This window comes from Melitaea cinxia, chromosome 29 (genome assembly GCF_905220565.1).
Source record: "Melitaea cinxia chromosome 29, ilMelCinx1.1, whole genome shotgun sequence".
Lineage (NCBI taxonomy): Eukaryota > Metazoa > Arthropoda > Insecta > Lepidoptera > Nymphalidae > Melitaea > Melitaea cinxia.
Window position 1 is genome coordinate 8,897,258 of NC_059422.1, and position 14,556 is coordinate 8,911,813.

Consider the following 14,556-nt stretch of genomic DNA (forward strand, 5'->3'; position numbering starts at 1 on the left):
TTGAAGTTTAAATAGAACGCAAGAAATAATAAAAATTATAACTTACTTAAGATGATCATATAAATTAAATTAGTAGAATATATTTCCTTTTGGTATCAATTTATAAATTCTTTAAACCTAATACAACTATAAGTGCATACTTCAAGTTATGAAGTTACTTAGACTACGTAATTAGGAACGTACATTTATTTACATTTTTCATCATATAGTATAGAAGTCACTCTGAAATCGGAATAAAACAAAAAAAAAATGGCAGCAACTATACCAAAGTCTCAAATCCTATCACTTTATAAATCACTTTTAAAGGAAAGTCACAAGTTTGCAAACTATAACTTTAGGTAAATTATTTTAATGTAAAAAATAAAATATCTTTATTACATAACCTTAAATTTTTTTCTTAATTATGTGTGTTTATTGAATGTTTCAACTCTGTAATTTAACCACATTATTATAAAAACAAATTTAATTGATTAAATAGATATAGATATACTATACTTTTTATGATGTAAAACATAATTAAGTATTTCATATATTTTTTAGATCGTATGCCTTAAGAAGAGTAAGAGACGCTTTCAAAGAAAACAAGTCGTTATCAGATCCGAAATCGATAAAAAAAGAGTTTGAGTACGGTAAAAATAATCTGGAAATCATCAAACGTCAGGTAAACTCAACCATTTTTCGCAATTTGATATTCAAACAGGCAAAATTTTCATCATATTTCTTTACGTATTTCAACATAACAATACTTATTGAGCAATCTTTCAAATGCTGTCTAGTTACTAATTAAAATTGAGTCTAAATTCATATTATTTCTTTTTGTATTGTATTGTATTGTATTAGGGAATGTTACTATGTACCATCCACCTGTTTAAACTTATGCTATGACGATTATTTGAAACACTTTATTTATTTATTACAAGATTAGCTGTGCCCCGCGATTTCACCTGCTTTAATTTGAGAGAAATGCTTACTAAAATACACACATGAGTTCACTCCATTTGTGGCACAAACTTGTGGAGGCCTATGTCCAGCAGTGGACTGCGATAGGCTGAAATGATGATGATGATGATGATCTATTTATTTTTTAAATAATATTTTTATTTTATTTACTCATTAAATAATTACAATATTGTACATATTTTGGTTTAGGTTTAAAGAAATTTATTTCTCATAAGAATTTAACATTCACTTAAAATGAGATACAATGACATTTTTATACATTTTCAAGAATACAGTTGTAACATCTGGGCCGTTGAAATCCTTTCTTATTTACTATATTGAGGATATAATATGATTTTTAACCGACTTCAAAAAAAGGAGGAGGTTACTCAATTCGACCGTATATATGTTTTTTTTTATCTATGTTCGGGGATAACTTTGTCGTTTATGAACCGATTTTGATAATTCTTTTTTTGTTGGAAAGTAGATATCCCTAGTTTGGTACCATGATAAGGAAACCAGTATCTAATGATGGGATCCCAGAGAAATTGAGGGAAACTCTCTAAAATTCGCATAACTTTTTACGGGATGTACCGATTTTGATGATTGTTAATTTAATCGAAAGCCGATGTTTATTATGTGGTCACATTTAAATTTTATTGATATCTGAATACAATTTTTGGACTAATCTTTGATATTTCGTATTTACTTGACTATTTTTTCATCTACCTACGTCGTATAACTTGTCGATATAATTGAAATCGGTTTTTCTTCGTTTGCCTGCAAACACAATTATTTAGTTTGGTTTTAAATATGTTTATACTATCACATAGTTTAATACATCTGGTAGGTTATTAAACAGCTGTAGTCCTTCAAACAGAATTGTTTTTTTACCATAATTAGTTCTTACATTATCAATATGAAGTTTATATTTGTTTCTTAAATTCGAAATAAGCGATCTCTCATAAATACTCATTTCCGACTGCACGGAACCTGATTTAATTTCTTTAATTAGAATGCATGTATTGTATGTGTAAAGTTGTGATATATTCATTATTTTTTAACCGACTTCCAAAAAAGGAGGAGGTTCTCAATTTGACTGTATTTTTTATTTTTTTTTTATGTATGTTACATCAGAACTTTTGACTCGGTGGAGCGATTTCGACAAATTTTCTTTTAATCGAAAGGTGGTGTGTGCCAATTGGTCCCATTTCAATTTATTTGAGATCTAACAACTACTTTTCGAGTTATATCTAATAATGCGTTTTTACTTGACGCTTTTTTCGTCGACCTACGTTGTATTATACTGCATAACTTTCTACTGGATGTACCGATTTTGATAATTCTTTTTTTGTTGGAAAGGAAACCAAGATCTGATGATGGGATCCCAGAGAAATCGAAGGAAACTCTCGAAAATCCGCATAACTTTTTACTGGGTGTACCGATTTTGATAATTTTTAATTTAATCGAAAGCTGATGTTTATCATGTGGTCACATATAAATTTTATCGAGATCTGATAACTACTTTTTGAGTAATCTTTGATAACGCGTAATTACTTGACTATTTTTTCGTCGATCTACGTTGTGTTACTCGTCGATGTAATTGAAGTCGGTTTTTTTTCGTTTGCGAGCAAACACAATTACAAAAAAAAAAAACTGAGTTTCAATTAATTAGAGTCGAAAACCCGCTGACAGACAAACGGAACTTGATAAATATCCCGTTTGAGGATCTGATGATGGGATCCCAGAGAAATCGAGGGAACTTCTTGAAAATCCGCAATAACTTTTTATTAGGTTTACCGATTTTAATGATTTTTAATTGAATCGAAAGCCGAAGTTTATCATGTGGTCACATTTAAATTTCATCGAGATCTGATCACTACTTTTTGAGTAATCTTTGATAATGCGTTGTTTGATAACGTGTTGTTGTTGCGTGTTTTGATAATGATGTTGTTGCTTGACTATTTTTTCGTCGATCTACATTGTATTACTTGTCGATGTAATTGAAGTCGGTTTTTTTTTTCGTTTGCGAGCAAACACAATTATGTGTTATTATAAAGTTGTGTCGATGGAGTAAAATAGTGATAGTTATACAGAATTTTAATTATCCTATTTTGTATTCTTTGTAAAGTATTTTTCTCCCCGTGTAGGGACGGGCAGTAGAATACGATTTCCTACGGCCCGGCAAGAAGGCCTGTCGTAAGAGCCGACAAAATTCTTGAGGTGGTAGGCTTCGGCCGTGGCTTAATTACCACCCTCTGGGTAAAGTCGCGCTGCCAAACGGTAATCGCCGTGTTCCGGGAGCGGGTCCCAGAGCAGCCATTTGGGGGATGTGTCTGGGTAGTTGTGGCACTCTATGTGACCGATTCTGTCTGCTCATCACTGCCGCATCGGGTGCCTGGCTTCGAAGGGTAGCGGGATTCGAGGTACGGTGCCGCCGCTGGCCGACCGTAGGAAGTTGGGGGCCCAAGTAGCAGGATAGCCACCTGTGAAAGGTTGCCCCGCCACCTGACGAAAAATCCCAGAATGATCTACCTTGCCGGTTGGTGACCAGAAGGGAAGACCAGGTAGCCATTCTGGGGAGGCTCGGGCGTCCCCGCGGTCTCCGCGTCAGGCTCCCTCCGTGCGGCGGTGTTGAGTCTGACACCTGATAGGTAGGATGCCGCCTCGTCCAGTTCGCGTTCCCCAGCACCTATTCACTCCCCATGAAAGCACACAAGAATAAAAAAAGGTATACACAGCGGCTGCATGTCCTCCCACTGAAAGTGCACCTCTCTAACATCCGAGGTCTGCACTCCAATCTCGAATCTGTCCACCACCACCTAGAAACAGAAAAACCGCAGCTGCTGTTCCTCACTGAGACGCAGATCAGATGTCCGGCTGACACGGCGTACCTCAGCTACCCCGGGTATTCTCTGGAGCACAGGTTCATACCTCGTGCCGGAGTCTGTGTGTACGTCCGTGATGACATTTGCATCAAGCGTCTTAAGCACCTTGAGACATCCAGTTACTCCATCCTATGGGTTCTGGTGGACACAGGACAGGAGAAAATCCTGTATGCCTGTGACTACCGTTCGCACAGTGGAGACGTGGAGACAACTCAGTTATGTGACCATCTTACCCTAACGGTGGATAAGGCTCGAGAGCGTTACCCTTCGGCACAGTTAGTCATCCTGGGGGACTTTAACGCCCACCACCAGGAGTGGCTGTACCAGGTGACCGACCATGCTGGGAGAGAAGTGCGTAAACTAGCCTTGACGCTGGACCTCACCCAGCTTGTAAATTGTGCTACCAGGGTACCAGACGTAGACTCTCATACCGCCAACTGCTTAGACCTATTTTTAACAACTGATCCAGACAGTTACTCAATAACAGTTTCTGCACCACTGGGTACTTCTGACCACTGTCTGGTAAAATCAATATCCGTCTGTTCCCTACCCGAAGAATCCCCATGTGGCCCAAGACGGGTGTGGCGATATAAGGCCGCGGATTTGGATGAGATGCGTCACTTTTTCTCGTCCTATCCTTGGCGAGAGGCATGCTTTTCTTCTGATGATCCGTCGAGCTGCGCTGAAGCCATTACCGCGGTTATTCGCCAGGGTATGGAATATTTTATACCATACTCTGACGTAGCGACGAATGGAAAAGCTCGCCCATGGTTTGATGCGGACTGCTATCGTGCAGAAGAACAAGAAGGTAACGATCTCCTCAGCGACCGGCAGTACGGTTTCCGCCAGCACCGTTCGACTGGGGACCTTCTAGTGTATGCCACACATATATGGAGTGAGGCCATTGACAAACACGGCGAAGCACTAGCCGTGTCTCTCGATATCTCGAAGGCCTTTGACAGGGTTTGGCACGCGAGCCTTATAAGCAAGCTTTCTTCATATGGTATTCCACCTAGCCTTTGCACTTGGGTTTCTGACTTCCTGAGCGAACGTTCAATACAAGTTGTCCTTGACGAGTACTCGTCGGACCAAAAGGCTATCGACGCCGGTGTTCCTCAGGGATCAGTCTTATCCGCTACCCTATTCCTGCTGCATATTAACGATCTGCTCATCACCGGTACCTTTGGGTACGCTGATGACAGCACAGTAACAGACAGATACTTTTCGAGTGCAAGGGCTAGTATGGATATTTTCCAGTCTTGTCGAGAGGATATGGTCAGCCGCTTGAACGTCGCCCTCCAGGCAGTCTCCGAATGGGGCGATGCCAATCTGGTCACGTTCAACGCTACAAAAACACAGACGTGTGTGTTCTCCTCTAAACGGAGCCCTTTACACCTGGTTCCGACTTTCTGGGATGTTTCTGTGGAAATTACCGAATCCCTACAGCTCCTCGGTGTAGAGCTAACGTCCAATCTGAACTTTGGGCAACACATCGAGTCCAAAGCAAAAACTGCAGCAAAAAAAACTAGGTATTCTCTCTAAGGTCAGGCGTTACTTCACTCCAGAACAGTTGCTTCAACTATATCAAGCACAAGTTCGGTCTTGTATGGAGTAGTTGTTAGTAGAGGAGTTGTATGGATGGATCCGCCAAAGACCAACTGGCAACTTTGGACTCGGTGGAAAAACGAGCTAAGAGACTCATAGGTGACCCTACTCTGACAGACACTAAGTTTCAGAGTCTCGATCATCGGCGTAGGGTAGCTCGTTTGTCGGTGTTCTAAGGAATATATTTCGGTTAGTGTGCGAAGGAATTGCACGATCTAATTCCCCCAACAACCTTCCGCCATCGGGACACTAGGCGCGGTCGATCGTTCCATCCTTATGTCATCGATATACACACCTACGCGCACAAAACGCTTTGGCACTACTTTCCTGATGCGCACAGCTAAGGAATGGAACTCGTTGCCCGCGTCTGTGTTTCCCAAATGATACAATCTGGGTGCCTTCAAGGCCAGAGTGAATAGGCTGTTATTAGGCAGGCATGCTCCACCTTCGACCGCATCGTCACTTAACATCAGGTGAGATTGTGGTCAAATGCCTGCCAATTTATCATTAAAAAAAAAAAAATAAATTTGAAGTAGTAGCGGATCCCCAAACCTGTATTAGATATTCTAAATGTGATTTTACTAATGAATTATATAAAATGTTTCGTATTCTTTTTAGTAGACAAGTGGAGATCCTGTTGATTGCTCCTAATATTGATTGTAACTTTGTTTTAATATGGTTGATATGTATCTTGAAATTTATTTCATTTTAAGGTACAACATAAGCTTAGAATAAAATTTTACCGTACATTTGTCACTGACATTTGTTACAAATCAAAAAATACATCTAAAATTACGTCTAAATAACACATAACTGAAGACAGTGATTGGTATTATGTAAACATTAGCTGTGCCCGTGACTTTGTCCACGTAGAATTTAACACAATAGATATTGTTCAGTTTGCAGAGTTATAAAATAAATAAATGTCTAAAATAAAAGTAGCCTAAGTTACTCCTTATTACATCAGCTATCTACCAGTGAAAGTCCCATCAAAAACAGAGATTAGCCGGAACAGCCAGACAGACAGATAGACAGACAGACAAAAATTATAAAAAATGTTATTTTGGTATATGTACTGTCTATACAAACATATGAATTTAGTATAAAGCGGTTATGTTAATATTACAAACAGACACTCTTATTTTAATTATTTGTATCGCTTCAGCCTGTAATATCCCACTACTGGGCATAGGCCTCTTTCCCCATGTAGGAGAAGGATCAGCACTTAATCCACCACGCTGCTCCAATGTGGGTTGGCGGATATATTCCCTACTATGAGTAACAATCTCTATCAGGTGTACATAATAACAACCGGGACCGACGGCTTAACGTGTTCTTCGAGGCACGGTGGGAAGACCCAACACGGTGGGGAGGCAAACACCTGTATGGTCAATACAAATGTTTGTCATGTGCGGGGATCGACCCTGCAACTGCCAGCGCAACAGATGCAATCCATGGCTGTGACCGTTTCGCCAACGCGGTGTATTTATTTGTATTGAGTATAGATATAGTAATTTTTTTTCTTATTTCAGGTGGTAATCGGTGACATGTATAGAACGGAAAAGCTGGTAATAGAAAATCTGTGATGAAATAACCGTTCAAGTCTAACGCCTATGCCTAAGGATTTGTAAAAAGCAAATAACATCAAATCTCATTTGGATGAGATAACAATCAGTTTTAATATAAAATGATAAAATATTTATGTTAAAAATTTAAATTTACATTTGTCAAAATTTATTTTTAAGATATGATTTTAGATTGTTGATCTGTTTTTTTGACTTGAAAAAAAAAAAAAATATAAATTTGCGAAAATTCGCGTATGGCAAGTTCATCAGAATACTTTCTGATTAAATAAATATTATTATTTGTTCATAAACTTTGCAAGCATATCTTAATTTGCATTATTCCGCAAAAGATTAATGTAAATATTACAGCCCTCAAATTGCACCTTTGCAAATAATTTAATGTATAAAAGACAATTTATCCTTTATATTTTAATTTTAATATTTATATTTCAAACACATATTTAATATGGATTGCATATTACAGATAATATACCGCATTATGTCTGTATAAGTTTCATTACAATGTGACAACATGATAACATAATATGTATATATTGTGACAATGTGGCAAAATAAAACCATCACAAGCACAAAGCAAAAAATGTTTCATAATGTAACAGAGAACTTAGAAAAGAGCAAGTTGTTTTAGATTTCTGAGCTTCGATTATCTGAGCAAGAAAAACAGACTATCCGACACAAAAACCATTTTTCGATCCAGACCACTTGCTCTTGAATTTAGCGCGTTGCAACAAACACTTCAGCTTTATAATATTATTATAGATAACAAGAAAATGTTCTTAAATCATTTGTGGTATCAAAATACCACCTTTGTAATAAGTACATAATGTTATCATCAAAAAATCAAAATCAAAAATAGCTTTATTCAAATAGGCTCCAAGAGCACTTTCGAATCGCAGTTACTCTTTTGAAAATAATACATAAACTGTGTTTTAGTACAAAATTAGAAACATGTTGCAAGAAATACAGCAACACTAAGTCCACACATCTTTATCAACTATGTAATCCTGCACCGAGTAATAAGCTTTATCTATTATTTTTTTTTTAATAAAAACTTTAAATTTATGTTGAGACAATTCCAAAATCGTTTGTGGTATTTTATTATACATGCGAATACCATGACCCAGAAAGGAAACGTTTATTACGTATTAGTACGTTATTTGTTTAACGGATTATTATTGTTTTCGAAAACTTAGAAGTTTATTTTAATTTTATTTTTACTACAAACGTAACTATTAAGACAAACCGATAGCATTATCTTAAAATATTAAATAAACAGAAAAACAAAAACATCTGCATATTTGGTTGAATGTTTTCTAGCTCTGTTGACTTTATTTGGACACATGATATTGTTGAAAATAAAACGAATACTATTTGTATAAATATTTCTATGACACCGCTCTGGCGTTGTGCTTGTGCGGTGTAGGCGCCTATGTTTCGACTATTCCGCATTCTATCTCTCTCGTAATGAATATTTCGAACAATTATTTTCTTTCCGGTCTGGTGAACTTACGACGTATGACTCACTACGACATGTCTGACTTACTATGACGCCTCTAACTTACTATGAGTACCTACACGGCGACGCGTTGGCACAACGATCAGAGCACTAATTTGTGCGTTGCGCTGGCAGTTGCGGGTTCGATTCATGCACATGACAAACATTTGTGTTGGCCATACAGATGATTGATATGATCTGGGTGTTTATGCAGTCCTTGTGGGTCTTCCCACCGTGCCTCGGAGAGAACGTTAGGTAATATCCGCCAATGTCCAGCAGTGAGATGTTACTGGAAAAAATTTAATCAATAAAAAATTTATTTCTATATTAATCCTCGAAAAGAATAAAATGAATGCCATATTTACAATATTTCCTATATTACAGAAGGAAAAATTTGTCTAAATCTTCTAGGTCCTTTAAATTACCTGCAACAACATGGTCAGTAAATCACTGCAGCCAACGCTATTCTATCAGTCATCTTATTGATGTGAATACTAAATGTGTGTCATAATTTCTGGACAAGTTTTAGTCCGAGAGCCAATGACAGATTTTCATGACCAATTCGAATGGGCGGAAATAATTGACCAAATTTTTACCCGGCTCCCGGACCATTGTTTTCTCTATTTCCAACAGTTGCTGCCTGTATAGTATGCATCTAATAGTACCCACGTAATACCCAGTATATGTCTGCATTTATTTAGTAATTTAACTGTCATATATTTTGAAGTATTTATTTTCTGCGGTAAAAAGTATGGTCTCTTTGCAGTTTGTTGATGTCTAAAATATATTGATCATATTGTATTATACTTTGCATTATGAGTGTATATAGTGTATTGTTCCGTTATGCTGTTATGTTTTAATAAATAGTGTTAAAGCAATTTGATTTAGTTTTATTTATGTCTTAGACTAAGAATATTTATAGTATCCTTCTTATTGCTTATCATTCTTTGATACCTACCTATAGATGTGCATCATTACAAAATCATAATTCTTCATAAGAAACTTCCTCCAGGAGCTCTTGAGATAAACTCTTACAAACAAATAAGCTTTTGAAACATGCACTCCGTGGAAAAACGCCGATATAAAATGTTAAGTTCCGTTGGGGATCCTGATAGATCTATCTGTATGGAAAAATACCCAGATAAAAATGGCATTTTAGCGTATCAAATTTTATGTTTATTTACACTTTTAACTGAGGTAGGGCACAGCAGGAATTTCCTGCTCAAAATATGGAGCAGCCCGACTGGGGAAGTACCTCGACCTTACAGAAGACCACAGCTAAATAATACTGCTTTCAAGCAGTGTTGTGTTCCTGTGGTGAGTAAGGTGACCAGAGCTCCTTGGGGGGATTGGGTTAACAACGCGCTTGCGATGCTTCTGGTGTTACAGGCGTCTATAAGCTACGGTAATCTCTTACCATCAGGTGAGCCGTACGCTTGCTTGCCGAACTAGTGATATAAAAAAAAAAACAATAACTTCCCATCAATCATCGTTTTTTATTTGGATCTATCTGGAACTTTCAGCAGCGCAATTACATCGAATGAATGTTTTATTTATTGTTAAAAATTTAATTGCAATTTTTTATTGTAGATATCATCATATATATATACCAAGGGCATTGAGATACTTTACTCGCGCTTGGGGCACAATATGTTTTTAGCCCCACCTCCCAAAACCATATAATATCATCATTACAGCCTATACAGTCCACTGCTGGACATAGGCCTCCACAAGTTCACGCCAAAAATAGCGCTAACTCATTTGTTTTGCCCATAGTCACCACGCTGGGCAGGCGGGTTGGTGACCGCAGTACTTGGCTTTGTCGCACCGAAGACGCTGCTGCCCGTCTTCGGCCTGTGTATTTCAAAGCCAGCAAACCATATGCCCAGCAATTATTTATTCCCCCCCCCACCCCTCGCTACGCCACAGACGAAGGGTATACCTACATAAAAATTTGGCAAAATTACAAATTTGAATAAATCCACTAGAAAAAAGTTAAACCATTTTCAATATAAAACCTTTATTGATATCAATATACTTAGGAATATACAAATTATAAGCTGACAGTACTAAATATAAATTAATAAACAATAATAGAGGTGGTGAGTAGGTAGGTAGGTAGGTAGAGGTGGCGTATCGGATAGATACGGCTGCCTACTAGCGTCAAGACACCACCAAATCATAGCCTATGAGGACAGGGGGGAGGATCTGGGCTACTTAAAGCCCAGATCACAACCACTTTCACCCCCTGCATGGCCGACTCTCGAGGAGACTGCTCTCAGTGGCTCGGAGCGACTGCAACAAAAGGCTGAGGCGAAAAAGATAATGGAGGGACGACGCGACCCCGAAGACAATACTCAAAAGGCGAAGCCCCGACTGGTGGCGATAGCAAAGTTCGTCCAGGCTACCATCTCCCCCAAAAGAGGTAAACGACTGTCCCACCTTTCCCCAAAATTGGCGGAAACGAGTGAGCTGCAAATGAAAGCAATAAGCAGATTTACCAAGGACGAAAGTCCGAGGTACTCTCAAGCACCATCAGCCACTCGAACGAGGGCCGACATGGGGCAAGTAACACCACCCAGACTTCGACCAGCATCCACACCACTACAGCATGCGGAAAATGCGCTGATCGAGTTCCTGGCCATAACAAATGCTAACCGCGAGGTAAGCCTGGCCATATGCAAGAAAATCATGCAGACCTACCAGTACAACCATGAAAAGTTGCTGGAGGTGGAACTCGAAGAAGCCGAAGCAGCCATTTATAATAACGACACCCGGCAAGTCCTCAAGGGCAACATGTCGGGAAGATATATGGCTGCATACAACATCACGTCAGGCTTCGTGGACGCAGTCGAGGACGAGGGACAGAACGACGAAATTCAGACCTTTCACACACCGAAAGGGGACCCGTTGGTGGTGGTGGCCAAGTGCACGAGAGTGATGCTGGGTGATAGGGTGCTCGGGATGGCTAAAACCATCATGAGTGACCCGGACGCCGAAGGCGCTTTCGGGGCTTGGAGGCTACCGCAACTGAGATGGACAAACGGGGTACCCGGATGCGGCAAGACAACTCACATAGTCAGGAACTTCGATGAGGACGGCGAAGTCGTAGTCACAACCACGATCGAGGCAGCGAAAGATCTTAAAGAGAAGTTGGCGCACCGCTATGGCAATAAGGCCAAAACGAAGGTGCGCACAATGGCGTCCATACTGGCAAATGGTTTTCGTGAGGGCGTTAAGATAAGCCGATTAACGGTAGACGAAGCCCTTATGAACCATTTCGGAGCCATAGTCATGGCTGCCCGGCTATCGGCAGCAGAAGAGGTGGTCCTCATCGGAGACGTAAACCAGCTGCCGTACATCGACAGGGAAAACCTGTTCGAGATGCGGTACAGCAGACCTTACCTGACAGTAGGCATCTCATGCGAGCTGTACTGCACGCATCGAAACCCAAAAGACGTTGCTTTCGCCATCAGTGAGGTGTACGACGGGATCTACAGCTCGAGCCCGATCATCCACTCGTTGCGCATGGAAGGATTCACCGACTCACGAATACCAGCAGAACAGGACCGGACCCTGTACCTGACTTTCACGCAAGAGGAGAAGAAGGCGTTGATAGGTCGGGGATACGGAGCTGGGGAGGGGTCGAGAATTCTGACCATTCATGAGGCGCAGGGACAGACGAGTGAAAACGTCATTGTTATCCAGACGAGGGCGGAGAGGCTTCGAATCCATGATAGTGTCTCGCACGCGGTGGTCGCGGTGACTAGACACACTAACACCTGTGTCTATTACACCGACGACAAGGACGACGCAATTGGCTACTTCGTCAGAAGGGCGGTGGAGGCTAACCGTAGGCAGATTCTCGAGCACAGCCTCAAAATGGCGATCCATAATAGGGATGCGAATGTTATTGAGGATGTGCTCGCGAAACTGGCGGCGGGCGCTGGTTTAGAAAAATGAGAGTGGCCGTCGACAATGCGGTAAATTAACAATGTAAAATATAAAGCATGTAGTGCATTATAAAATTAATGGAGCATGTAAGAAAACAAAAAACAAAAAAAACATAATAAAAAAAAAAAAAAAAAAAAAACAAAAAAAAAATTGACGTAAGTGATTATTCTAGTAATTGTTATTTAATTTAATTCTAATAATTATTCTAATTATTATTATTATATAATTATATATATATCTCTCACGGTCAGTTCTGGACTCACTACGAAATAGAGAAAATAAGCTTTAGTTCGTAATTCGAATGCAATGTTGAAAATAATACGCCTCAATACTTGAAAATTAAAATTTAAATAAAAAAAAGGCATGGGCACTCAAGAGCCTATGGAAAAAAAAAAAAAAAAAAAAAAAAAAAAAAAAAAATAAACAATAATATGGAACAACGGTACGTATTTTTTATACAAAATATATTTTTCAATACAAAATTCAACGAGTGATTAATAGTTGAAAATATATAAACTATGGAACAACATAAAACCACTCGTCAAAAACATAATAAATAAAAATATATCACCTGTGTCAGTAACAGCTATTCTAATAGTTATTTGAAATGGGTTCGAACATTTTTGTATGGAGCCTGGCATATCTAGCCGCCGCCATCATGATTTGAAAAAAACCAAGATTGCGGCGGCTAGATATCCCCAAAGGTTCGTACCCCTTTATAATTACCTACAATATCACAAAGATATGATCTATGATAATTCAAAAAATAGAGATAGCATTTTTTTAGTCTATCTGGAAAATTATTGTATATCTAAAACTAGCACGACATGCGTTGGCGCAACGGTCACAGCACTGATTTGTGGCTGTTGCGCTGGAGTTGCGGGTTCGATCCCCGCACATGACAAACATTTGTATTGGCCATACAGATGTTTGCCGTGTTCTTGGGTGCTTATGCAGTCCTTGTGGGTCTCCCCACCGTGCCTCAGAGAGCACATTAAGCCGTCGGTCCTGGTTGTTATCATGTACACCTGTAACTCGCATTGAAGCAGCGTGAGGGATAAAGCTCTGATCCTTCTCCTGTATGGGGAACGAGGCCTATGCAGTGGGATATTACAGGTTGAAGCTCTGATACTAGTTGTGCACCCCGGTTTCATCCGCTTCTCTTTGAAGAAAACACATTCTAAAATATTTATCCTATACCCTTTCTTGGTAAATGGACTATCCAACATCAAAAACAAATTTCAAATCAAACCAGTTCAGCCTGAGATTAGCGTGTTCAAACAAACAAACATTTTGGCCTTATCCCTAATATAATATTATAAATGTGATTGTAAGTTTGTTTGTTACGCTTTCACGTGAAAACTACTTAACCGATTGTGATGATTCACAAAACTTTGTACACATATTCTTGGAGGTATTAGACGTAACATAGGATACATTTATTTAAAAAAGTGCGTGCGTACAAAGTACACGTATGTCAGAATGGAAACTTTTTTGGCAAACTGATATTTAAGCGAAGCCGCGGGTAAAAGTCAGTTCTTAATATTAATATATAATAGTGCAAAAACATGAATATATTGACGGGGCTTCTAATATTACAAAAACTATTAAGTTCATTATCAAATCAAATTAAATAAAAATAACTCTACTTCTTAATTATTGGCTTCAAAAACACTTTCATTCCCAACATATATATTTTTTAACCTTCTCAATCTCTCTCCCCCTATAACTTAGGGAAGTGAAAAATAGATGTTGGCCGATTTTCAGACCTACCCAATATGTACACAAAATTTCATAATATTTAATTAACCCTCTTAACCCCCCCCCCCTCCCCTATAACTTAAGGGGTATGAAAAATAGATGTTGTTCGATTCTCAGACCAATGCACACAAATTTCCATGAGAATCGGTCAAGCCGTTTCGGAGGAGTTTAACTACAAACACCGCGACACAAGAATTTCATATATTAGATTTGACGGATACATGGTTTAAATTCTGGACGGATTTCGATGAAGCTGTTTAATATGGCAATATCCAGCCGTGTATTCCTATCAATCCATGGCTTTTTAAATACTCCGACCTAGGTGAAA

At 38.9% G+C, this 14,556-nt stretch overlaps 1 protein-coding gene across 1 annotated transcript; it reads left to right on the forward strand.

Moving 5' to 3' along the window:
- Positions 1–88: 88 nt before the first annotated feature.
- Positions 89–7,501, forward strand: LOC123667947 (LYR motif-containing protein 4B). Its single transcript, XM_045601776.1, has 3 exons — positions 89–338; positions 541–661; positions 6,965–7,501. Exons 1-3 carry the CDS (start codon positions 250–252, stop codon positions 7,016–7,018), a joined length of 264 nt encoding a protein of 87 aa, XP_045457732.1. The 5' UTR covers positions 89–249; the 3' UTR covers positions 7,019–7,501.
- Positions 7,502–14,556: the final 7,055 nt, after the last annotated feature.